The 27,165-nt window shown below is 43.5% G+C and overlaps 1 protein-coding gene across 1 annotated transcript in view; it reads left to right on the forward strand.

Annotated features, from left to right (window-relative positions):
- TPK1 (thiamin pyrophosphokinase 1) overlaps positions 1-27,165 on the forward strand; it is a 353,276-nt gene that overhangs the window by 63,581 nt on the left and 262,530 nt on the right. The window contains exon 2 of the mRNA XM_064169937.1: positions 8,176-8,250. Coding sequence (XP_064026007.1) covers positions 8,176-8,250 — 75 coding nt within the window. The remainder of the gene's footprint in view (positions 1-8,175; positions 8,251-27,165) is intronic.

Genomic DNA, 27,165 nt, shown 5'->3' on the forward strand with positions numbered 1-27,165 from the left:
TTCTGATTTTTTTTTTCTGAGTGGATTTTATTTCAGTTCAGTAGGGGAGTTAAGAGCGCAAACAAAATCTCACCACAACCAAACCCCACACCAGTAACATGGCAAGTTTGTCTTTGGTGGTCTGTGTCCTTACCCTTATCTATCTTCACTGAAGTTCTGCATGAGCAGTATTTTATCTTGGCTGGTTTCAAGAACTGCTTTCTGTAGGGTTTATTATGCTAAGCTCCTGCTAAATATAACTTATGTGGAATTCTTGGAATCACATACTCAATGCTAATTCTTCTGCAGCAGAAGACACTTCAACTGTCATACAAAGACCTGCCTCATCCTGTTGTTCTGCTGCCTTTTATCAAGGCCACATTTTTGGAGTTGTGGCAAAACGCTTTACCCTTCCCCTATGGGAAGAGAAATTTATTTTCTTCTTATTCCTGGAAGGCATACAATCATAGAATCAACCAGATTGGAAGAGACCTCCAAGCTCAGCCAGTCCAACCTAGCACCCAGAGCTATCCAATCAACCAGACCATGGCACTAAGTGCCTCATCCAGGCTTCTTTTGAACACCTCCAGGGTTGGCAACTCCACCACCTCCCTGGGCAGCCCATTCCAATGCCAATCACTCTCTCTGCCAAGAACTTCCTCCTAACATCCAGCCTAGACCTCCCCCAGCCCAACTTGAGACTGTGTCCCCTTGTTCTGTTGCTGGTTCTCTGGCAGAAGAGACTGACCCCCACCTGGCTACAAGAGCAGCATGAGCAGGAGGAATTTTTCAGTGGCATTGTTGTGAGTTTTTCTTTCCCAGAATCTCACAGTATATTTGGACTCCCACCTTGTGTGAGCAGGAATATGCATACCTCAAATCTCTGCAGTGTCTTTTCAAAGGATTTTGGAATCTTAGCATGATAGAGGTTGGAAAGAATCTCTGGACATTGTCTGGTCTAATCCCTCTATTAAGGCAGGGGCATCCACAGCAGATTGCTGCTCTCCGGGCAGTTTGGAATCACTCCAGAAAAGGAGATTCCACAACCTCTCTGGGAAGCCTGCTCCAGGACTTCATCCCCCTCCCTGTGTTCTAGTTAGTGCCCGTTGCCCCTTGATCTCTCACTGGGTACCATAAAAAGAATCTGTCCCCATCCTCTTGACCTGCACACCTCAGCTGTTGATCAGAATTGAGACGATCTTCTCTGATGCTACTCTTGTCCAGGCTGAACAGGCCCATATCTATCAGACTTTCCTTCTCATGGAGGCTCCAGTCCCTTCAGCATCTTTGTAGCTTCCACTGGACTTTGTCCAGTAGTTCTCTGTCTCCCTTCAGCTGGGGTGCCCAGAACTGAACACAGTGCTCTACTCACTAGGGCACAGTGAAGGCGGAGAACCTCTCTTGGTCTGCTGGCCACACTCGTCTTACTGCACCCCAGGCTACCATTGTCCTTCTTCAGAAGAAGGGCACACTGCTGGCTCACGGTGAACCAGTTGTCCACCAGCATTCCCAGCTCTTTCTCTGCAGAGCTGCTTCCCAGCAGGTCACCTCCTCACTGCTACTGGTGCAGGGGCTCATTTCTTCTTGGGTGCAGGCTTGAATCTCACTGGGTTCCCCTTTGCCCAGCTCTGCAGCCTGTCCAGGTCTGCCGCACAGCCTGGTGGTGCCTGGGCTGCTGCTGGTCGTGTGGCATCCCTTCAGCCAGGCAGCTGCTGCTGAGAAAGCCTGAGCCCAGCGCAGATCCTGGGGGAGCACAAGGTCCCCTGGAGCTCTCAGTGAGTGCCTTGGACACGCAGGTGTGTTCGTGCTGAGATGCTGTGAGGAGCTGTGGTTCTCAGCCTCCTCGGTCGCTGTGGTGAGGCAGTTTCTTGCTGCCTGCCCCGGCCTGGCGCCATGAGCCCACCCAGGGCCGGAGGGCAGAAACGGCTCCTGTCCCTTCCCAGGAGCAGGAGTGAGGATCCTGCACACTCACTGGAGGTTTAAAGGCAAATTCTGTTTACAAGAGTGTGCATGTAAGAAAGACAATCAGGCAGAGTAAGTACAAAAACCTCTTGAGTCTGAACCGGCCTTCTAGAATCCTTCACCTCTCCCACCTTGAGCCGGCCTGAGGGTAGGCCGAAGCCGCCCTGCCCGGCTGGGGCCTGCGAGGCCTGAGGGGCTCAGTTCCCCGCCCTGAGCCGTGAGGTGAGAGTGTGCTGCTGGAGGGAAGGGAGGGAAGGCAGGGCAGAGACCAGCCAGGCACTGCCTTTGAAGCTGAGATACTGCAAGATGGAATAGAATAACAGTACTGCAGTATCCTGGGACAAGCAGGGGCATCCCTCTGGGATGGTTTTGTTAAGGGGCACCTAGGACCCCTCCAGCTCTTTGTGCCTCCTCTGCTGTCTGCCTCTTTCCTCCTCCTTCCTCTGTACTAAACTCATCTTCGTGTTGAAGATGCTCACTGGATCCTTGGAGAGGATAGGAGTGGCTCCTCTCCAGGCAAACACTGAACCACAAATACCAAGCAACAAAGCAAACCCTAAACTGCTTAGGGGAAGCCTCTTTCTGTGGTTGAAGCTCTGGCTGCTGAGTAGTACTTGTTTAACACCTTCAGGCAGCCTGCTGCCTTAGCACGTTGTGTCTTACTGCTTCCATCACTTTACAGAGCCTGGGAGAAGCAGTGATCTTTCCTAAAGGAAAAACACTCTCAAAGATAGTCTGAAGCAGTGAAAGCTTTTCCCCCCTTGGGAAAATTCAATAGCCAGGAGCCTCCCTGCATGTGGAATAACTTCTAGCAGTGTTCTTCTAACACTGAAAGGAAACAAAGAGCAGGTGGTGTGTTGGTTGCTAGATAAAAGGTTGTCTTTAAATATATCTGTGTGCCTTTTGCATATGCTTTGTGCCAGCCTGGAGATCGGTGTGTGACAAAAGGAAATCAATCCCAGCATGTGGAATAACTTCTAGCAGTGTTATTCTAACACTGAAAGGAAACAAAGAGCAGATGTTGTGTTGGTTGCTAGATAAAAGGTTGTCTTTAAATATATCTGTGTGCCTTTTGCATATGCTTTGTGACAGACAGCCTGGAGAATGGTGTGTGACAAGAGGAGATCAATAAAAAATGCATGATGATGTTCTAAATATTTATGGAACAGCTAAATGACTATAATAGGGAGAAGCCAAGGAGGCTTTTAGAATAGCAAATATATGCTATAAAATATATTGGATTTCTTTCAAGTGAGTTAAGAGACATTGTGTGGGCTGTCAGAGACCTTCACAACACCTTTGATTAAAAAAATAATAGTTTAAGCAACCATGGGAAAAGTTTCATCAATGAAGTGCAGGGAAATAGAAGCTGGGAAGTAGAGAAGGAAAGAAAAAAAGTTTTTAGAAAGGATAAAGTAATTTATTAATGGTCCCAGTGAGACTTACAGGGATCGATTTGCCACCTAGGACAGTTAGGAAGTAGAGTCATGGAATAGTTTTGGTTGGAAAAGACCTTTAATATCATTGAGTCCAACTGTTAATCCAGTGCTGCCAGGTCACCACTAAGTCATGTCCCTCAACACCACATCTACCTTTTCAGTAGCTCCGGGGATGGTGCCTCCACCACTTCCCTGGCTCTCTTTCCAGCAGTATTAAAATGACCCAGCTTTATCCAAAGGCCAGGAATTTTCCAAGTTTGGCAACAGATTTTTTGTAAGTCAATTTCTGCATGTAGCTGTATATGTAAATACATACACAGCATGTAGCTGTATATGTATGTGTAGTGTAGTGTAGTTGTGCACTGATCAATACCTATGTTCTGCCTGTAAGACTGCATGGTTTAGAAGCAGCAAAAAGGAAAACAAGCAGATAAGGTTAGAGATGAACAATTTTGTTTCCCTAAAGGCACTATATATACATATGCAGTTGTATATGTATATATAGTGTAGTTGTGCACTGATCAATACTTATGTTCTGCCTGTAAGACTGCATGGTTTAGAAGCAGCAAAAAGGAAAACAATCAGGTAAGATTAGAGATGAACAATTTTGATTCCCTGAATGCACAGAAAAATTTTCTATGATCCTCATTCTGTCCTTGTGTTGTGTAGAAATTAGTCACATTTTTAAAGTCAATTTATTTTAAGTCAGTTTTTGTATATAACTGATTGTTAATGAAGTTGTTCACCTGTCATAGAATGGTTTAGGTTGGAAGGGACCTCAAAGATCATCCAGTTCCAACCCCCCACCATAGGCAGGGACACCTCCCACTAGAACAGGTAGCTCAAGGCCTCATCCAACTTGGCCTTGATCAATGCTCGGGCGGGAGCAGCTACAGCCTCCCTGGGCAACCTGTGCCAGTGTTTAACCAACCTCACTGCAAAGAACTTCTTCCTAAGTTCCAGTTTAAATCTCTCCTCTGCCAGTTTAAACCCATTACTCCTCATCCTGTCATTACAAGACCTTGTAAATAGTTCCTCTTCATCCTTCCTGTAAGCCCCCTTCAAATATTGGAAGGCCACTTTAATGTCTCCTCGAAGCTTTCTTCAGTAGCCAGGTTTTGCACATAGGGCTGCATGGTTTAGAAGCAGCAAAAAGGAAAACAAGCAGGTAAGACTACAGGTGAACAAATTTGGTTCCCTAAATGCAAGGAAAAATTTCCTATGGTCATCCTTATATCCTCCTGTCCTGTAGGAATCAAGCCCTACTGCACAGTTAATTAATTTGCACAAGGACTCATATTGTGGCACTGGACTCCATTCATTCTCTGTGATGATGCAACCAAGAGTAAGCTAGAGGGTTTGTGTGGAGGAGTTGATTATTTTTCACTTGTGCTGCAGATGGCTGAATTTGCTCAGTCTGCAAGTGCTGCAAGAAAATTATTTAATGGAAACTGTACTAAAAATGGAAGAATTTATGCAAGCCACCAACTCATTCTGCCTCTAACAAAAGCTTCTTCAGTGAAGGTACTCCTGTTGGGACACAGCTTTTATTTTCACTGTTGAATTCTTGCTTACAGAGTTCTCCTTCCCATTAGCCTGAAGAGAGCACAATTTTGTTAATGGTTGGGTTAGGGTGATAATTATCTCGTGTGGAAAAATGGATGGGCAGACAGTCTAGCAGGTAGATGCTTCCTAATTTGTTAAGGGTTTTTAAAGATAAATGGCCTTGAAGTAGATTTGTTTCCAAATGCAGAGGCAGTAGAGTGCTGGGAGCAGTAGTACTGTGAGCTCTCACCAGTTTTTCTCAGAGTGATGGATGATGCATATTCTGCTTGTTGATGTGATCTCTACCATCACCACTTCCAGTTTATTAATAGTTTTGGGGGCAATGGTTGTAAATTATTGCAGCCTAATTTTCTTACTGTTTTAACATCTACTGAGGACAGGGCCCTTTGTGCTGCAGTGTGTTAACTCGGTGAGGACCATTAAAATATTGCTGCTTAGGCTCATTTTGGTAGTGTTAATCAGAGTGTTTTATCATACATTAATTGCAGTGGTTTGAAATACCTGCAGCATTCTCTTTTCTAATAGAAGAAGAAACAATAATTTCCATTTCTTCACTTTTACAACCCATAACTACTTGAGAATCCTCAACAAACCAACCTGAATGCACTAAAACTTTTCTTAAGTGTGCTTGCTGGGGTCATCTTCTCCCAAATAAGTAGTGACAGGGTGAGGAAATGGCCTGAGGCTTCACCAGTGGAGGTTTAGGTTGGATATTAGGAAAAAATTCTCTACTTTAAAAGTGGTCAGACATTGGAACAGGCTGCCCCAGGAGGTGGTGTAGTCACCATCCCTGGAGGTGTTAAAAAACACATGTAGATGTGACACTTCAGGACATGGTTTGGTGGTCATGGTAGTGTTGGGTTGATGGTTGGACTCAATGATCTTCAGAGTTTCTTCCTGAGCTTCCATGATTCCATGATCTACCTCTTTGCAACAACTCAACAAATAAGAGCCAGCAGCTGTTACAAGCCTCACTGGAAGATTTTGGAAGCATTATCTCTGAAAATTGGCCTTTGAAGTCTCAAATGTGGACACTGACAGCCAGGCCTTGAATCCAAAAATGTGTTTTAATATATAACGAGTGCCCTTGATGTGCAAAAGAACCTAAAAGCCTACTGCGTTTTCATGTGCAGATGGGGCTTAAGGTCTTCAGTCACAGAAAGCCTTTTGTGCTTCACCAGCAGGAGCAGGTTTACAGCACCACCCCTGTCTGTTTGTATTATATCACTGAAAGAACCTGTGATGTTTGCTGGCTCTCTTCAGGGGAGGGCACCACTAGCTTATTCTGTTTAATATAAGGAGTTGTCAGCCTTTCTTATTTAACCATCATTAGGAGATCATGCTGCTGAGGTCCCATTTTGTGAGGCAGCTGGAAATTGGCACTTAGTTTGAATGTATTGGGTTTTACCTCTCTCTTAGAGTTCAAGGACAAGGCAAAAGTGTTCAGGCTATGCAAAGAAAAAAGTGTTTTCTGACTTCCCTTTGTCTACTTGGTTCTCTGACCTCCCAGTTCTTTTCTAAGTAAATGAGTTTCCTGAGTTATTTGTTCCCCTGTATATACATGAATTAAATGCAAATGTGGGACATGACTGCAAAGGTATTTGAAAACATCACACAGAAGATAGCTGTGATAAATGTGGAGACCTTTTACTGCAGTAAGAATCATCTGGGTCTTCAGTAGTGTTTCTCTTCGTCCTTCAAAAAGAGGACAGTGCTCAGGATCAATCTCTTCTTCCTGGTAACAAGGTGAGAGGAGGTGCCGTCAAGTTGCACAAGGGGATGTTAGAAGAAACTTCTTCACTGAAAGGGTTCTCAGCGACTGGAATAGGCTCCCCAGGGGGGTGTTTGAATCCCCATCCCTGGAGGTGTTTGAAAGAGGCAGAGACGTGGTGCTGAGGGGCATGGTGTAGCCCCAGCTTTGGTAGAGTTAGAGAATGGTTGGACTCAATTATCTTACAGGTCTTTTTCAGCCAAAACAATTCTCTGATTCTAATCCTGTTAGCCTCTTTTACAGAACTGAGGCATGGAATGTGGAAACTCTAAATCACTTGAAAGGCAGGTCACAATCTCCTGACCCTCACTTCATGCTCCTAACCAGACATTTCTTTTGTTATTCTAAAGATTGTCCCTTCCTTCCTCTCATCCCAAGGTGTTCCTGCACCTTCAGGACTTTCACTCTTTTCCCTGCTAATGTCATATGGCTTAAGCCACGGATTCACCTGTAGCTCTGCAATACTAGATGTGCTCAAAAGCCCCAAAGACTTTCTAGTGATAGAGGTTTTCTCTTTTTCAATTATGGTGGCTTCACATGACCAAGTTATACTTCATTAACCTGATTGCCTAAGGATATCAAGCTCCAGGGGGAAGTGGTATTCCTGTGTAATTGACAGGATAATTAGGAAGTAAAAAAAAATGTAAATCCCACCACAGGCAAACCATCAGAAGATTTGCCTGTTTACTCTTTGAAATCCAAGGGTGTCATGTCAAAAATCCTTTTCTTTTAAGGCTTTTGTATTTGTAGGTTTATTATTGACCTTCACAATGGACACACTGCTGGGGCATGAGGCTTTAGGAACCCAATCAAGTTGGATCAGTTCAGGTTGCTGGTAAATCCACTGACTTTTAGTCTGCAGGCTAAAGTTCACTTTTGCTTCTAGTAGCTTTGATTTTAAGCTCTGTGGGCATGGTCTTCTGTGTTTGTAAAGCATTGACCAGAGTGGATTCACCAACATTAGAGCTTCTTCATTAGGAGAAAACTTAGGCACAGAAGCCACTGATGGCAGCAGGAGTTCTGCATCCACCAGAAGAGTGAAATACTGAACCTAGATTAGAGACAGCCTCATATGGAGTCAGCTACAGTCTTCCCTGTTAATAGAGGCCATGGCAAAGCTGCATCCAGGTGGCAGCAACAAGCAGGAGAATAGATGAGAGAGATGTGTAGATGTGGGGTCTTGCTGAGGATGGCCTTCAGTGGGTAAAAGTCACTAATACATTTTTTTAAAAGTCACTTATAAATTAAAAGTGTAGCAACACCCTACCAAGTAAAAGATTTCTAATGAAGTTCTGGCAGCTTCTCCATCCGAGAACGATGAAACCTAATAAGCAAGGAAATTAATAGAGTTGCTCTGAGGTGGTTGGACTAAAGTTAATATGGCAAAAAGCACAGTAAAAAGAAAGGAAAAAAAATAATCAATACTCTTGCTAATAAGACTCAACATTTATCTTACAGGAAACCTGAAGTTTTGCCTTGTGATTCTGAACCAGCCTTTCAACAGAGGTCATTTTCATTGTCTGTGGAGCAAAGGTAATAATAACTTACATACATCTTCATTTGCTTATTTCCTTAGCTGCCACCCAGCTAATGCACCTCGCGTCTGTTGAATCGCAATGTGGCAATTTCCTCTTAACTAGAGCAACCTTCTGGTTAGCTTGGGGATCAGCAGAGTGTGTCCCTGGCTGCTGGATGCAGCAAATGAGCTGATTATGCAAATTCTGCATCTCTGCATTGCTTACGTCAGTGGCAACTTTGTGGACTGATGGGTGTCAGGCTGGAGCTTCTCACAGAGGCATCTTAGGAACGAGCATTGTTCTGCTGACAAAGTGCAGTAGGATCAGCGGTGCGGTTATGCGCCTGCACGCCAGTGTTCCTTTAAAGGTCATCAGTGAAATGTGTTCATTCTAATCAAAATAAAATGAACCGTGGAGATAGCAGGTTGTGGAAGCAGAGGGGATCTGCATGCGTGTCAGAAATATGCAAAGCAGATTTCACTACCCCTTTGTTTAATATGCACAGTTCTAATCATCATCTCTGCTATGAGAGCTGCAAATGCACTGACATTTTGTGGAGATACGTAAATCTTTACAAGCTTCAAGCTATGAATTTCTCCAGTGCAGAAATGCAGATCTTCAGAAGCTTCCTGACAAACCACAGGAGCTGTATCTAAATTTTAGCAGGCTGGGAATCTTGCAGAGAGATTTCTCTTAACTGGCTGGGGCAGATAGAGCTATTTGATTTTACCATGGGTGTAAGGGCTGGCAGGGGGTAGCTGTGTGGTTGAAAGAAACTGAAGTAAGGGATGAACTGAGCAGGATGTGTTCATGACATTTAATTCCCGTAAAATGAAATTACTGATTCAGAGATGGCATCAGGTTAACCATCAAAGGTTGTCATGTCCAACCACCTGGCACTGAACACAGACACTTCCAACTAGATCAGACTGCTCAGGACCACATCGAGTCTGATCTTGAATGTCTCCAGGTCTCAATCACATCTTTGGGCAACCTGTTCCAGAATTTCACCTCTCTTTAATTGTAAAGAACTTCCTCCTTATGTCCAGCCTAAATCTACTCTGCTCCAGTTTCAAACCATTGCCCCTCACCCTATCACTAGAAGCCTTTTTAAGCAGCCCTTCCACAGCCTTCCTGTAGGTTCCTTTCAGGCACTGAGATGTCGCTATACATATCCCCAGAGCCTTCTCTTCTCCAAGCTGAGCTACCCCAATTCTTTCAGCCTGTCTCTATAGGAGAGATGCTCCAGCCCTGTGATCGTCTTTGTAATCCTTCTCTGGACCTGTTCCAGCTGGTTCCTGTCTCGCTTGTGTTGAGGATGCCATAGTTGGACACAGCACCTCATGTGAGGTCTCAGCAGAGCAGAGTGGTGGAGTCACTTCTCTCAACCTGCTGGCCACTCTCCTTTTGATGCAGACTTTCGGGCTGCAAGTGCACATTGCTCACTCATGTCCAGCTTCTCATCCACCAGTACGCTCAAGTCCTCTTCTGCAGGGCTGCTCTTGACCTCGTCATCCTCTAGCCTGTATTGGTACTGGTGGTTGTCCCAGCATAGGTGCAGAACCTTGCACCTATGAACCTCATGAAATTCAACTCAGCCCATCTCTCCAGCCTGTCCAGGTCCCTCTTGGGTGGCATCCTGCCCTTCAATCTTAGTTGCTGCACCACTCAGCTTAGTGTCATCTACAGACTTGCTGAGGGTGCGCTCAATCTTGCTGTCTCTATCACTAATGAAGATATTGAACAGCACTGGTCCCAGTACAGACCCTTGAGGAACACCTGTCTCCATGTGGACATTGAGTTGTAGACCACTACTCTTTATATGCAATCATCCAATTGCTTATCCACTGGACCATCTGCCCATCAAATCCATATCTCTCCAGCTTAGAGAGAAGGATGTCATGGAGAACTATGTTAAAAGCTTTACAGAAATTATGACACCAAGCTGTATGGCACAGTTGACTTGATAGAGGGCAGGGATGCCATCCAGAGGCATCTGGAGAGGTGTGCTCAGGCCAACCTCATGAAGTTCAACAAGGCCAATTGTAAGATCCTGTACCCGGGTCAGCGCAATCCCAAGCACAAATACAGGCTGAGAGCAGCCCTGATGAAAAGGACCTGGGGATCTGGGTTGATGAAAAGCTCAACATCAGCCTGTAGCCCAGACAGCAGCCATGTCCTGGGCTGCAGCAAGAGCAGCGTGGCCAGCAAGGCAAGGGAGGGAATTCTGCTCCTTTACTCTGTTCTCCTGAGACTCCTCCACGTGGAGTGCTGTGTGCAGTTCTGGAGCCCCCAACACAAGAAGGACATGCAGCTGTGGAGCAAGTCCAGAGGAGGGCCACGAAGATTATCAGAGGGTTTCAGTACCTCTGCTATGAGGACAGGCTACTGGCGTTGGAGCTCTTCAGCCTGGAGAGGAAAAGGCATCTAGGAGACTTTATAGTGGCCTTACAATATCTGAAGGGGGCCCACAGGAAGGCTAAGGAGGGATTATTGACAGGGTCTTACAATGACAGGATGAGGAGTAATGGGTTTAAAGTGGCAGAGGGGAGATTCAAACTAGATGTTAGGAACGGGCTCTTTCCAGTGAGGGTGTTGAGACACTAGCATAGGTTGCCCAGGGAGGTTGTAGATGCTCCTCCCCCAGAAGTGTTCAAGGTCAGGTTGGATGAGGCCTTGAGTGACTTGTTCTAGTGGGGGGTGTCCCTGCCTATGGTAGGGGATAGGAACTGGATGATTTTTGAGGTCCCTTCCAACCTAAACCATTCTATAATTCTATGATTATTCACCTGTATGGGCAGAGTGGTGAGAAAAGAAGCAAGAGACTTGCAGAGGATAAATTAAAGCATCTGCTTGAGTGCTGTACCCCGTCCAGTCTCTCCTTCACTAGCAGCAAGAAATGCTTAGCAGAAGGGTTGTCAAGGTTATTTTCTAGATCTGATTCCCTATAATTTTTGGTTCTGTATTAAGTAACACAGAGGAGAAGAGTAAATATTTTGATCTTTGTTCTTTGTCTCACCTTTCCTGTGTTTTCAGGGTTGAAGTTAAAGAAGAGACAGCTTACCAGACATGTAGATAGTGTATTGTAGTACCTTGCATGTGTTGTTTTTCATTCTGTACTCTGTTCATCAAACTTCTCTTGTCTGTCCTTTGGAATATTAAGTCATCATCTTGCAATCAAACCTGTGCAGGGCACCATTTGGGCATGGAGTGCTTCTTAACGTAGCACTAATGGGCCCTTAACTGTAGTGCTTCAGTGAAAGGTTGAGATAAGCTGAGGAAAATGAAGCAGACCACAGACTGTCTTGCTTGAGACTGGCTCAGTGGGTTCCTGTCCTTTGAGCATAACCGTGTTAAAAGTTGGCACTGTGAATTGTTTTTTGAAAGAGTCTGAGAGAGCTGGGAGCGAAAGTTCTGCTTATGCTAAGGAGGCTTTTGCTGGTAGTTGACTTCCAGAAATAGGTGGCTATTTTCTGTCAAAGTAAAATGACAGAGGAAGGTGGTGACAAAGTGAACCTGAAATGTTTTTCTTCAAAACATCTCAGCTTCAGTAAACTTCAGTGACTACAGATTTTGGCAACAGCTGACCGACAATCCTGGTAGGTGTTAGCAGTTTTGTGCTGCCTGGATCCTGCTTCCGAAGGAGGCTCAGCAGAGGCTGTTGCAGGACTAGGAGAACATGGGGGTTTTGGTACATGAAATGAAAGAAGTTCTGAAAGAGACATCCTTAGAAACAGTGCTTGACAACCAGCATGAGATCTCATAAAGGAGGGATGAGAAAAAAACAACAAAGACATTGATCTACAGAATATTGCCAGCTACGCAGGCTGGGAGGAAAAAGAGGGAGAAGGAGAGAAAAATGCAGAAGAAGAAAAAAATAAACAAAAACCAGCACAAATAAAATAACAGAAAACCCCCAGATAAAATCTTGAGTGACTTAGTCTAAGTTACAACAGTCTTGGGTGTTATGCCAGGACATAGGTATTGTTTTCAATTAGTTGTGTCCTAACAATATATCTTGTTTGGTTGGCCCTGTCACTTCAGTGTCAAGTCAAAATGAAGGTGTGATGTGATATGTCCTGAGGTTGAAGGAAAAAACCCTCACATTGATAAGTGTGAGTATTCTAAGCTAAAAGCATCCCAGGTGTAACTCCTTTTGACCTCAAGAAAAAATGGTTGCAGCTAATTAGCCTTTGTCTTATTACAGACTTGCATAGAATCTATTTTTACTGACATACTTTGAAAAGAACTCTTTCAATCCTCACAAGTTTGCATGAACTTCCTTCCTTGTGCTTTGTGAAGGACATTGAAATCTGATTACACTGGAAGGCCGTGCTGCCATCCAATGAGATCTGCACAGGCTGGAAAGCTGGGCGAAGGGAAACCTCATGAAATTCAATTAGGACAGGTGCAGAGTCCTGCAGATGGGGAGGAATAACACCAGGCACCAGCAGAGATTAAGGCTTGTCTTGCTGGAAAGCAGCTTCGTGGAGAAAGACCTTGGAGTCCTAGCGGACACCAAGTTATCCATGGGACAGCAATATGCCCTGGGGTGCATCAAGAAAAGTGTGTCCTGCAGGTCCAGAGAGGTTCTCTTCCCCCTCAACTCTGCTCTGGTGTGACCACACATGGAATACTGTGCCCAGTTCTGGGCTCACCAGAATTCCAGAGAAATAAAGTAAGGCAGATAAGTACTGGATAGAGTCCAACAGAAAGCTGTGAAGATGATGAAGGGAGTTGAATATCTTTTTTGTGAAGAAAGACTGAGAGAACTGAGGTTGTTCAGGCTTGAGAAGGCTGGGAGGGGAGCTTATTAACATCTATAAATATCTGAAGGGTGGGTGTCAAATGAAGATGCCAGGCTCTTTGCAGTGGTGCCCAGTGATAGGGCAAGGAACAATGGATACAAGCTGGAACACAGGAAGTTCCACCTTAGTATAAGGAGAAACTTCTTTACAGTGAGGGTGATGGAGTCGTGGAGCTGCCCAGAGAGGTTGTGGAGCCTCTTCTACAGACTTTCAAAACCTGCCTGGATGCATTCCTGTGTGACCTTGTTTTTGCAGGGAATTGGTCTTGATGATCTCTAGAGATCCTATCCAACCCCTAACATTGTGTGTTTCTATGATTTATTCACCAGAGAACAGCTTTTACCACTCTTACCATACAGAATGACAAAAGTGGGGCAGTATAGGCTAAAGACTACCATGATTTTTCATCTGTTATGTTTATTACTAAACTAGTCTAGGACACATTCCCTTAGTGTTGGGTAGAGTCATAGAGTGATAGTGCAGTCCATATTCCAGTTGTGGAAAATGTGGAAGAGACAGGGCCCTGCTTTCTCAGAACTGCACAGTTTTGTGTCTGGGAGGTTCCTATATGAAAGACTGGATCCAGTGGGACCTTAACTTAATAACCCTGTCACACATCCTAAATGCCTCCTTGTGGGCCATCAATGTTTCTAGCTTCTGAATCCTGTTTAACAAAGAAAAACAGATAGTGGAAGAAATCCCTAATTTGCAAGTGGTTTTGAATGGAAATGTATCTTTAACAGAAGTGGCTGCAAGTTAAAACTCTGATGCTGTCCCTACATTCAAAGAGTGGTTTGGATTGGAAGAGATCTTACACATCACCTAGTTCCAACCACTGTCACAGGCAGGAGTACCTTCCTCTAGAGCATGTTGCTCAAGACCTCATCCAGCTTGGCCTTGAACACCTATAGGGAGTCATCATCCACAAGTTCCCTGGGCAACCTGTGCCAGCATTTCACCAGCCTCACTGTTAAGAATTTCTTTCTGATACCCCATTTAAATCCACACTCTCAGCTTCTGGTGGGTGAGTGCAGAAGGGGCTTCACAGAGTCTAAATGAAAATTCCTGATATTTTCTTTTTGCTCTTCAAAATCTCTTTAATTAGACATTCAAAGACTTATTCATGCCAAGAATTTTGGCATTGTGTAGCAGTTGCATGTGCTTCTGCTTTTTGGTGTCGCCGTAGAGAAGTACCAGGAAAGTGGCAGAAGTTTTGAGGTGCTAAGAAGCCACCTCTGTAAAATTATCTCAAATTCAAGACCTGAGAATTGTTTCTTGTTTCTGAAAACACTGCCCTTACTAGCTGTGATGATTTAGAATTGTCCTTGTGTCATTGCTTGATGGTAGCATGCACTGTAGAGTATTTTCTGTTCTTAAGTGTTGATAGTGACAGCTGTAAAGAGCAAGAGGTTATGCTCTGACAAATAAGATTATTACTTTAACAGAGTAAAATGGCACTACCAGTAAAATGGTAGTGATCTGATGGAGCTCCCATCAGTGCAGTATTTCTGGGAATAGTAGGTTTGCTGTTAAATGGCAGCCTTGAATTTCCTTCTGGAGAAAGATAGATTGCAATAGGTTGTGTTTGACCTCTGGCTGGATATCCTTATATCTGTGGGTTTGCTGGTAAATGTAGATGCAGAATTGAAGTATTGGTTAATGCAGTTCTGCTTGGCTGAAGAGGAGAACTCTCAAACTTGTGCTTTAAGGTAAGAAAACATGTCCCTGGGTATTTTTCACTTCTTAGCATGTTCATGATGCTGTAGTCACTGAGCCTTCCTCAAAAGGATTGTGATCTTTTCCCACAAATAAAGACGTTCTGCAAAATCTCTTAATCAAGTAGAACATGCTGAACTACTTTGAATATTAGCCAGTCATGCTACCAAATGTCCTTGGTGGCACTGCAGTGTCTAAGGAGGACCTACAAGAATGCTGGGGAGCACTGTTTAGAAGGGTGTGTAGCAACAGGATAGGGGGCAATGGTTGCAAATCAGAGCAGGATAGATTTAGGCTGCATATTAGAAGTTCTTTACAGTGAGGGTGGTGGGACAATGGAGCATGTTGCCCAGGGATGCAAATGGGGCTCTGTCCCTGTCTGACTTGAATATCTTCTTGATAGGACCTTTGAACAACCTGATTTAGTTGGGAATGTCCCTGCTCACTGCAGAGGGTTTGGACAAGATGACCTTTGAAGGCTCCCTTCCAGCCTGATGCATTCTATGATTCTATGATGTGCTGGAATAAAGAACCAATGTCATTTTTTGAATGAGCTGATTGAATCTTGCTTTATGGGGTGTGCATTTAGTGTTGGACAAGCAGATGGAAAGAAGACACATTTGAGGTCAGGTGTGAAAATGTCTGTCTTTCAGGAATATTTTCCTAAATAGTTACTTTCCTGGGCCACTCCTTTCAGTGAAGGAATTTGAGGTCTAGCTATATCTCCTTGTTATGCTTCCCTCCCAGCCACTTCTCTGTACCCAGAGTGTGTAGGCATTTGACAGATTCACAGTGCCATGGTCTACTTGATTGGACAGGGCTGGGTGATAGGTTGGACTGGGTCTTGGAGGTCTCTTCCAACCTGGCTGATTCTATGATTCTAAAAGGCCATCTTGTCCACCCCTGCCCAGTGAGCAGGCACATCTCCAACCAGATCAGGGCTGCCCAGGGCCACATCAAGTCTGATCTTCAATGTCTCCAGGGACAGAGCCTCAAACAATTGCTGGGCAACCTGTTCCAGTATTTCATCTCTCTCCTTGTGTATTTTATTTTATTTTGTGATATTTTTTAGATCATGAACATGTAGGGATTCAAAAAATATGAATGCTGCTCACCCTAGATCATTTATTTTGGGGCAGGATCAATATGATGGAATCACAGAATGTTAGGGGTTGGAAAGGACCTCAGAAGGTCATGTAGTCCAATCCCTTGCCAAAACAGAATCATCTAGAGTAGGTCACAAAGGAATCCATCCAGATGGGGCTTGAATGCCTTCAGAGAAGGAGACTTCACAACCTCTTTGGGCAGCCTATTCCAGTGTTTTCTCACCCTCAGAGTGAAAAAGTTTTTTTCCTTATGTCCTTGTGGAGGCTCCTATGCTGCAGCTTGCACCCATTAACTCTTGTCCTATCATTGAACATCACAGAAAAGCACCTGGCTCCATCCTTCTGACACTCACCCTTCTCATATTTATAAACATGAATGAGGTCAGCCCTCAGTCTCCTCTTCTCCGAGCTAAAGAGACTCAGCTCCCTCAGCCTTTCCTCATAAAGGGGTAGCAGGAAGCATTCTACTGCAGCAGTGTAGTAATTCAACCCTACCTGTCTTAGATATCCTCATGTAAACATTTGCCTGCAGTGCATCAGTTGTGATTGCTTATCGCAAAACGGAGTTGTTTCAACTTTCAGTCTTTATCAAGCCCCATTTTATGACAATCAAAGTGGCTATTGAGTTTTAAACAGTGACTTCAATTTGAGGCAACTTTGCTGTCAAGGTCAGCTTATGGTTGGTGAAAATGCTGCTAATGAATGGCTTGTTAGCATTAGAGGTGATTGTGAATTACAGAACATTTCCTCTTCCTGAGTAGTCAAGTAAAGAAAGGTGTTAATTTGTATCCTGAGTTTCAGTCATCTGCCTTTGAATGCCACATGCTCCCTTGCATTTTATGTTCCATATGCTTTTGTCTGCAGTATAATTGGTGATTGATATCTCCAGTGTCTTCTTTTGAGGTCCAAAAGCTGTGTATAAAAGTAAATAAGGTATACGTACAAGTGGTGATGCAGGGCTCAGGCAGATGTACTGGGGGAAACGAAACAGATGAGTTGGAACAGTTTGAATGTCACAGAGAAGAGAAAATGATATCCTGGTGTGTATCAAGAAAAGTGTGACCAGCCTCTCTGCTCTGCTCTGGTGAGACTACACCTGGAATATTGTATCCAGTTTTGAGCTCTCCAGTTCAGGAGAATCAGGGAACTACTGGAGGGTGTCTGAACAAGGCTATGACGATCTTTAAAGGGCTTGAACATCTCTCCTGTGAAGAAAGACTGAGTCAACTGGGGGTGTTCTGTCTTAAAAAGAGATGGCTAAGAGGGGATCTTATTAGTGTCTACAAATATCTGAAGGGTGAGTGTCGAGAAGGTGCCAGTCTCTTTTAAATGGTGTCCTGTGATAGGGCAGAGGGCAGTGGCTACAAACTGAAACGCTGGAAATTCCACCTCAACATGAGGAGAAATTTATTTACTGTAAGAGTGCTGGAGAACTGAACAGGTTGCCCAGAGACCTTGTGGAGTCTCCATCTCTGCAGTCTTTGAAGGCCTTGTTTGCATTTGTGTGTGGCTTGCCCTAGGTGATCCTGCTCTGCTGGAGAGTTTGGACATCATGATTTCTAGAGGTCCCTTCCAACTCCTACTGTTCTATTACCCTAAGAGAAGGGTATTGTAATTTAATAACAGGAGGAAAATCACCTGACTCTCTCTGGTGCCATTGTTTTTTCTCCATGATGGATGCCTTTAGTGGTTGAACTGACCCCCAGTTTTGGAGTTATTGGTGTGTAGAGCCTTTCTCTTGTCCTCTTACCTGAAGGCAAGCAATGAACTTGCCTTGTTGGCAGACAGCTGGCTTTTTTCTCTCACCTTTTATTTTCATTTTTAGCTGGACTTACTTCAATATATCTCTAATCTGTAGTAGACCCAGAATTGGCAGCTGGCATAAAGCCTGAGTGAATTTAGAGCAGCTACTATTAATAAATAGGAAAATGTTCATAAAAATGGTGATTGGGATGTCGCATGGACTGTGTGCTTTATTGCACTTTCCAGCAGGCATCCAGACTGGCAGTAACTCTTTACAGCTGGCCTCAGCCAAGCTCCTCTGTTCTCCCCTGAGTAATATTAGGCTCCCGATAAGTTAACAATGAAGTTCATTTTCCCACATTTGAATCAAACTAGGAGTGTTATTTCTAGTATGTATTTAGTCACTTGAATTTGCTGTTCTGTGCCACTCAATTTATATTTAAACAGCATTTTCTTCTGGGGGTGTGCCCGTTGGTGGATTGCATGCAGTGAGTTAATGTCCTCCAACTATGGGAGTCTGAGTGGAGCTATTTCAAGATACAAAGTTATTTCAAGATACAAATTGTTTCAAACATACAAAAAAGGAAGCTTAGAGAGAGTGGAAGCCAGGACAGGCATCCTGGAAAGAATACAGAGAAATTGTCCTAGTTGCCAGGATCAGGTTAGGAAAGCTGAAACTGTAATAGAATTAAATCTGGTCAGGGACATCAAGGGCAAGAAGAAAAGCTTCTGTAGGTACATTGGTTATAAAAGTAAGACTAGAGGAAACGTTAGCAGTGTGTTGGTGCTAGGGTACTCAATGACTTTTTCTGCCTCAGTCTTCACCAGCAAGCACACCAGCATCAGTGCCCAAGTTGTAGAAGCTAAAAGCAGAATAAAGAACTCTCTGGTGTAGAAGAACAGGCCTGAGACCATCTAAGGAACCTGCGGTTGTACAAGGCCATGGGATCTGATGAAATGCATCTGTGGCTCCTGAGGACACTGGCAGATGGAGTTGCTAAGCCACTATCCATCATATTTGAGATGTTGCAGCAGCCCTGTGAAGTTCCCACTAACTGCAAAATGGAAGCATAACCCATATTTTTAGAAAGGGGAAAAAGGAAGACCCAGTGAAATTGTAGATCCTCTGCCAGGAAGTATTTGAGTCCAGGATGGATGGGGCTGTAAGCAGCCTGACCTTGTGAAGAGTTTCCCTGCCCATGGCTGGGAGGTTGGAACTAGGTGATTTTTAAGATCCCTTCCAACCCAAAGCATGCTATGATTTTGCAGTTTGGAAATGCAGTGATTCTTGAGGGCAGAGAATCTGTGATATCCTTCAGGAACAAGAAAATCTGGCCTTGATTAGGGCTGCCTAGCAGCATGCTTTAATCTTGGAAACAAAGTAGTGCCTGACTCTTAGGACATGCACTAGCAGGGATCTTGGGAAATAGTTTTTTCTAGAGCAAGATTTGTCCATAACTTAGTGTTATAAGCTTGACCTCTACCAGTTTTTCAGTGGTGAACTGGAAGTTTGTTTGTCTTCTTTAAGCCTACAACTCTACAGAAATAGTAAAATCTTCCCCTATGTTACATGGATATTGTTGGTGCTTTTTTTGTTCAGAATCAGGGTTCTGTAGCAGGTAGCCTAGATGTGTGGACATTTCACTAAATCAGTGAGATCTACTCTTCAGATGTTTAGAGAGTTATTGGCAAAGCTGGGAACAGAGCTGATCTTCCAGCCCTTTCGCACAGCTGAGGTTCCTCTCCATAGAGGTAGCTATGACAGAATAGGAGCTTTAGATAAAATTTGAGACATATAAGGCTGAGTGTTTTTTGTTTGCCAAATGCAGCAACAGAAAATCCTGAGATCTAAAAGGAATTGTTGTTTGTTTAATGGATTTGAGATTTTCTTTGAAAAAATGAAAAAAAAATGAGTAATTAAGATCCCCCTCTGTGGTGCTTTGGAAAGCTAAACCCCAGTGAGCTGAAGTTCAGAGTAACAGAACAATGCAGAATTACTTTGAAGTACTAATGAAAAGCACAACAGATGATTACAGCACAAGAGGAAAAAAAAAGGCAGGTTATTAGAGTGCTTTTTTTCTATGGAGCTGGGATGCAAATCCCATTAGGGGAGTTCTATTGTCACAAGATTTGCTATATTGAAGCTATTGATAACATTGTACTATATATCTGCTTACCCTGATGTTTCCCAGAGGGCACTTGAATGAAAGAGCTTTGGAAAATATTGTCAGGATGGTGCTTTAGAGCACCCCAAGCAGAGAAGGGAAGCATAAGGCAACAGGTTTAAAAAAAAATAGAAGGAAGGAAAGAAAGAGGGAAAGAAGAGAAGAAGGAAAGAAGAAAAAGGAAGCAAAGGAGGAAGAAAGAAAGAAAAGAAGAGGAAGAAAGAAAGGAAGCAAGAAAGAAAGAAGAGGAAGGAAGGAAGAATGGAAGGAAGGAAGAAAAAGCAAGAAAGAAAGAAGAGAAAGGAAGAAAGGAAGGAAGAATGGAAGGAAGCAACAAAGCAAGGAAGGAAGAAAGAAAGAAGAGGAAGGAAGAAAGAAAAAGGAAGAAAGGAAGGAAGAAAAAGGAAGGAATAAAGAGAAAGGAAGAAAGAAGAGGAAGAAAGGAAGGGAGAAGAAGAAAGGAAGGAAGAAAAGGAAGGAAGAAGGCAGGAAGGTGATTAATAGCTCATTTTGTAAGCGATTCAACAAGAGAAATGGTCCTGGGGACCATGAATCGAGTGGGCAGGGATGAATGTATGAGTAAGACCCGAGAGAGAAAAGGGCAGATTCTTAATGCCATAAAAGGCACACTTGGATTTTCACTGCCTGCAACTGCACACAAGTGTTTAAATGGATTGTTTCTGTGGGAGTCACTGCAGGGCAAAAGTAATATTTTCATAGCTAGAGCCTTAGCATGAATCCTCTAGGAGGGTGAAGATGTAATGTCTTGTAAGAGATGGATGTTACCTAGGGTTGCTGGTGTTAGGATCTTCTCATTCTGTGATGGCCTTTGGAGCAAACCATTGTGTTAGAGTCTTGCCTTTTCTTTTACTCCAGGGTTGCTTTAGGACACATAACTTGCTATATTTTTACTGGTGAAACACCTCACCATTAATCTGAGTCCAGTGGTTCTTTTAAACATGGATCTCCTCTCTTTAATTTACCTTGTTATGTTGCTTTTTATCTTCCTAGCCTTTAGATTTAAAAGTTGTGATTATTTTCTTATCATTAATAACTCAGCCAGCAACCAGTTTAAATGTTGTGCAATTAGTTAAGACTCTGTTAGTATTTCTTGGTTACTTGCCTGATGGAGTGTGCATCCTTCCCTGTATTCAGTGCCTGAGGGGAGATGAGGAATTTGAGAGTATGGAAGTTGGATTCCTCGCTTTCTCCTCCAGATGATTTACATACTGCCTTGTGCTCACCCATATTGTCAAGTGTGAAAATTGAACTTTAAATTCCTGCATGGGAAAAATTAGTTAACTTTTCTCCTCTGCTCATTATCTCTGCACTTTGGTACAGGTTGGCTGTTTTGTTAGATTTTGGCATTGCATGAAAGATGTTGCTAAAAAAACCATGTGCATTTACATTTTTTAAGGCAGCATAGAGAAGTTATTTATTTTTTTAGTGAGTAATTGGCTAAGTAGCCTGCAAACAACCTACCATGTAGAGTCTGAAATGATTTATGGGCTTGTGTCAAAGACAGCTTTCTGGGAATCCCAGCATGGTAGGGGTTAGGAGTGACCTCTGGAGACCATCTAGTCCAACACACACGCACACACACACCACCCCCCAGCTAAATCAGGGTCACCCACAGCAGGTTGCCTGGGATCACAGTGTCCAAGTGGGTTTGAAATCTGTCCAGAAGAGCCTCCACAACCTATGTGGGCAGTCTGCTTGAGAGCTCCAGCACACTTAGAGCAAAGAAGTTTTTCCTCAATAAAAACTAGCCTTTCACCTATAAAAAATAGTGATACCTGCAACTGTTAGGCAAAATCCAGTCTCCTCTTACTGGTGCATCTGTCTTTCCAGTTGCTTCTTGAAGAGACAAAGTCTGAGAGGGCAGATGAGAAAGCAGATGTTCGCTAAATGTCACAATGATAATGCTTGAAGTTGCACTTCTTATTTTGCTTCAGTAGTAGTTCATTGGGTACTGCAGTTAGATCTCACTTAACCTGGGATATTTAGCTGGAGTTTCTTAGCTTTGGTCAGTGTTTTCTTCTTAACCAATGGACAGATACACGAGTTATCCTCTGGCTATCTGCAGAAATATAGATGTATCTGCCAGGTACCTAGACTTGAGGAGGTGGGAAGGGATGAATAGCAGCCCAGATGTGAATCCCTAATGGCTGGTGATAGGATAGAAAATGGGTGATTCTCATGCTTGCTATGCCACTAACAGTCACCATGATGGTGGCCCACTGACAGCATTGAAACATCAATGTGCTGAACTTGGATGTGATGGCAGCATTGGGAACTGCTCTCTCAGCCATCTTTTGACTTGGTTTTAAACTCACATAGGACATACAGTATTTATCTCTATCTAACTATCTGTTTTCCACTTCTGGGCTAGTTCAGGAAGCTTAAAGCCTTTTTGTGGCCTTCCAGTATCTGAAGGGGGCCTCCAGGAAAGACAGTGAGGGACTTTTTGGGATGTCAGGTAGTGCCAGGACTAAGGGAATGGAGCAAAACTAGAAGTGGGTAGATTCACATTGGATGTTAGGAAGAAGTTCTTCACCATCAGGGTTGTGAGACACTGGAACAGGTTGCCCAGGGAGGTGGAAGAAGCCCCATCCCTGGAGGTCTTTAAAGGCAGGCTAGATGGGGCTTTGAGCAACCTGACCTAGTATGAAGTGTCCCTGCCCAATGCAGGGGGACTGGAACTGCATGACCTTTGGGGTCCCTTCTGGCCCTACGATTCTGTGATTGTATAAATGAGTCAGTGAGAGTGACTCACAAGTGCAAGAGGAGGAAATAAATCTGCTTTTAAATATATGAAATGCCACTTGCTGCAGTAGTCCTTGTCTCATTTCAGAAGACTTTATTTTTCTGTTGCTTTTGTATTTCTAGACTATGCTTTTCCCAAGAGAGGTTGGACTAGATGATTCTTGAGGTCCCTTCCAACTTGATATTCTATGATTCTATTCTGTAATTCTATTTCTCTATTGCTTCCTTGGACAGGTCCTTTCCAACCTGATAGTCTGTGATTCTCTTTCTCTTCTGTTTTCTTGGCCAGCTCACTGCAAAGAGAAAAGGCAGGTGATTTCTGTGGCAGCTGCTACCTAGTTAATCCACTTTACTTAGTCTTAGTGTTATTTGTCTTTTATCTGCTATCGACATCAAGCTTTTCCCACTAGCCATCTCTAACATTCCTCTTCTATTTAGCAACAGGGGAAGGGCAATGAGGTTGAGACCACAGCAACTGCAACTCTAGCATCTAATTTTGAACTTACCTTGGTTGTCATTTTCCTTGATCACCTCTTATATTTGTAGGCCTATGCAGCTTTGCCATTGAGCAACACTGATCAGAACTTTGTGAAACCCAGATACATATTAACAAGGTATTTAAAGTTGACCTTTTGTCTGGGAGGGAAATTGTTTAATGCTCTTGGCAGTGATTTGTGAAGTCTGCTTTCCTCAGTGAATTTAGGACCCATTTAGTATTTAAGTTTTCTTCTAAATCGTGCATTTGATTTTACTGCTTTTCCTTTAGATCTGGAGGTTTGAGTGAGCATTAATGCATCAGCCATATTTCTTCCAGTGATTATAGTGCTTGATATCCTCTGTATTCACCTTCTGGAAGCACTTTGGCAGCAGAACTGACTGTGCAAAAATGTCTAAGAAAGGGCTGAAAGAATAATTGCCCTACCAATTTGGCTGACGCAGTTCAACGTGTTAAGTTTTGTTTGTGACCCCCTCTTCAGCTGTGGCAATTTAAATCTACATATGCAGTATCTGTCTTCAGAATGTACAGGACAATGGGCAGGCTCTAGTGTGTCATTAGCATCATAAATCTTTACTGAAAGAGGCTCTTCTTATATTGCAAGTGCCTGCTGCTGCTGCTGTTCTCATTTAGATATTAAATCTAAAGGTGTGCACAATTTGTTGAAGTTTGCTGCAAGTCTTAGCAATTTTCATTCTAATTTCATTTTATTTTGTCAGCTGCTCTCTGATCCCTTCTGGGGCTGCTTCACTGCAACGTGGATAACTGCACAGCAAACCTTTGTCCCTGCTGATGCAGTAGCATCACACTGTCGAGGACACTTCTTTATCAAGGTAGAGCAGGATGCTGTAGTTGATAACCCATCTCTCGAGCCGTGAAAGGCTCAGAAAAAGAATCTTGAAGACACTTCAGGGCAACAAATTTGATTTCCATTCTGTGTTGTGCTTGACTATATTAAAGAAGTATCCAACTCATTCCCAGCTCCAGAAGAATGGCACAATGACTGCCTGCAAGCTGAATGCACTGCTATGAAGGAGCTAGAGAAGATATTGTTTGGAATGGTTTGTGGCTGTTTGCCAGCCTGCTTATCTTCATATTCCTAGTTTTTTTGTGGTGCTTTACTCAGTCCTATATTATAAAGGAATAATATCACTATTTCCTGGGAATTAGTGTGGGGTTTAAGGGGACTTGAATTTAACAAAGTGTTTTTCTTCTTTCACAGACACAGTTGCTGAGTCTGTAAAAAAGGAACTTGTTTGTGCATTCTTTCTTACTGAGGTTGCAAGACCATTGCAGTTGTTCAAATGGGAGGTAGATGTTTAGATGTGTCACCTCTGTAGACAGTGAATGTGAGAGGGTTTGGTGATTTCATGCTGAAGTCTTCAGAATTACAGAGAATGGTGAGGAATGGTGCTCTGGTTAGAGATAAAACCACTCTGATACAGGCTGAATATTTTTGAGCTTCAGTTTGAGAAGCCAAGCAATTTTCTCTGCTTCACTTTTCCCCCGTTTGCAGAGGTCAGAAGTCATTTCAGTCCCTGCTCCCTTGGGACCTGTAGTGCTTACTTTCTCTGCTATCACTTAGCAGCTATTTGCTTTGCCTCAGGGAATCTCAAAAAAGCAGGATATATGAAAGTGGGATGCAGACAGATTTGCATTAAGGCACAGTCCTTCTCTGATGTCTCTGTGGAAGAATTTTTCCTCTCTTGTCCAAGCATGGACGAGTGATTGCCTAGCCACATAATTCTAGGAGTTTTTTCTCATCTAGATAGGTTTCTAGTTCTCACATCATACCTCATTTCTGTAGGGGAGCCACTACCAGAATCAGGATTCTTTTTGAAATCATCCTGCAAATACATCTCCTGTCTGTGATCTTTCTGAAGAGTCGAATGTTTCCATTTCCACTGCAAGAAACAGTGCAAAGGAGAATCTGGCACCACAATTAGGTTTCAAGCATATGTGTTTTTAGCAACCTGTAGTGTGTTAACATGAATATTAAATTGTTGCTGAGATACCTTCCAATTCACTATTTGAAGTATGATGCTGGAACAACCACGTTGTCCCTAGATTCACCAGGGGCAGAAAAGCAGCCATTCATTTACAGTATCACCAAGGTTGGAAGAGACCTCACAGATCATCAAGTCCAACCCTTTACCACAGAGCTCAAGGCTAGACCATGGCACCAAGTGCCACATCCAATCCTGCCTTGAACAGCTCCAGGGACGGCGACTCCACCACCTCCCCGGGCAGCCCATTTACTCATATTAAAACAGCTGAGTTTACTCCACAGTGTTATTTGAGTCTGTTGGTAGGGCTGTGTGCTAGTTTGAAGCTAGCTGGGATGTTTTGGTGAGAAGAGCTAGATTACAGGCTGTGACAAGGAAACAGTGGTGATGTCTACTTCACTCATAGGCTTGCTGACATGCATAAGAACAAGAACGTAAATACAGATAACAGAGTCACTCTGTCTGGGCTTTGAGATGAACCTCTCTAACCTGCCATCTGTGTGACTAATCCATCTGCTTCTTAACCCCACCTGGCTGATCCTCCAAGCTAACTTGAGCATAAGCCAAAGTCTTGGGTAAGGTAGAGGGGTGGGAGGAAGGTGGAAGGGGTGGTTGAGAGCCCCTCCTGGGGACTCAGGTTTCTGGGAGGGCTGCTGTGTTTCTGGGTTACCTTTTACCTTGTATATTTCTGTATATAACTGTATATATTGTAAATATCTGCTTGTTTATTGTGCTAAGCTGTAAAGATGAAGCTTCATTCAATTTCCAGAGCTGCTGAGTCTAGTCTGGGTGATTTACCAAGATGGTAGGGGGGAGCACCCAAACCATCACAGGCTGTAGCAGGGGCTTGTTTTGTTTAGAAAAAGGCATTCTTCATCCATGCTAGAAGGAGCTAAGAGAGAAGCTGAATGGGAAGATTGACACAGTATGTTTTCAGGGAGTGTATGTGGTGTATTTGAACATTCTGAGAGAAATATTGAAGTGGTGATATACCCAGGCATGAATAAGCATAAGGAATGTTTTTTTTCTAAAGTAGGCTGGAGAAGATGTGCCATTTAAAAATGGATATGTTTGATCACCTAAGGTTCTTTGAAAAATCATGTGAAAGTACATGTCTGTCTAACCCAGGTTCCCAAGCTTTTCTTTCCTTACTTGCAAATCAAAGTTGGAAAAAAATCCTGGAGTGCTAAGAAGTGAGTATCCTTACTGAGCAAGGCAGCTTTCTGTGTGTGGCTGCTGTTGAGAACTCTTCAAACTCATCATAATCTGTGGTTTGAAGACTGAGATGGTGATTTGGAATACTGTAAGGCAAGAGGCCAAAAGCCTTAATTGGCTGTGAAGTTTGTGTGTGTCTGTGTTGCAATGCAAACTGAGTGCTCTCATCGTGGTTTTTTGTGTGTTTTATTAATATTTAGAGAGTTAAAGTGGGTAAATCTTTTATGGTCACAAACTGCAAAACAGGAGGTTCCATGTAAACATAAGGAAAACATTCTTCACTTTGAGGGTATGAGGCCACTGGACCAGGCTGCCAAGAAAGGTTGGAACATCTCTGGAGGCTTTCAAAACCTGGCTGGAGATGTTGCTAGGTGGTTTGCTCCAGGCGATCCTGCTTTAGCAAGGACATTGGACTAGGTGATCCTCAGAGATCCCTTCCAGCCCCTGCAGTTCTGTGATCCTGTGATCTTATCATCTCTTGTTGGCCAACCACATCAGTTAGCTTTTCTGTGACTTCATGGGCTGCTCACGGAGGTGGTGGAGTCACCATCCCTGGAGATGTTTCAAAGGAGGCTGTATGAGGTACTTAGTGCCATGGTTTACTTAATTAGAAGGGTTGGGTGATAGGTTGGACTCAATGATCTCAGAGGTCATTTCCAACCCGGTAAATTCTGTGATTCATTACAGCTTGGCTCAATGATTGTCTTCTCAGACTCTGCTGTCCTGTGGGTGATGAGCTGGCATACAGTTCTGGATGTCACTTAGAGGAGGGGAATAAATCACAAACCAAAAAGGTTTTAATGAAAAAGCTGAGGCAGACAAACCCCTAAGATCAACTCTTCCTAAGTAATGCCTTCCTTGGATGAATATTCTTTGCACAACTGCAGTAAATGAGTCCCAAACGTTGGAA

This window comes from Pogoniulus pusillus, chromosome 32 (genome assembly GCF_015220805.1).
Source record: "Pogoniulus pusillus isolate bPogPus1 chromosome 32, bPogPus1.pri, whole genome shotgun sequence".
NCBI lineage: Eukaryota > Metazoa > Chordata > Aves > Piciformes > Lybiidae > Pogoniulus > Pogoniulus pusillus.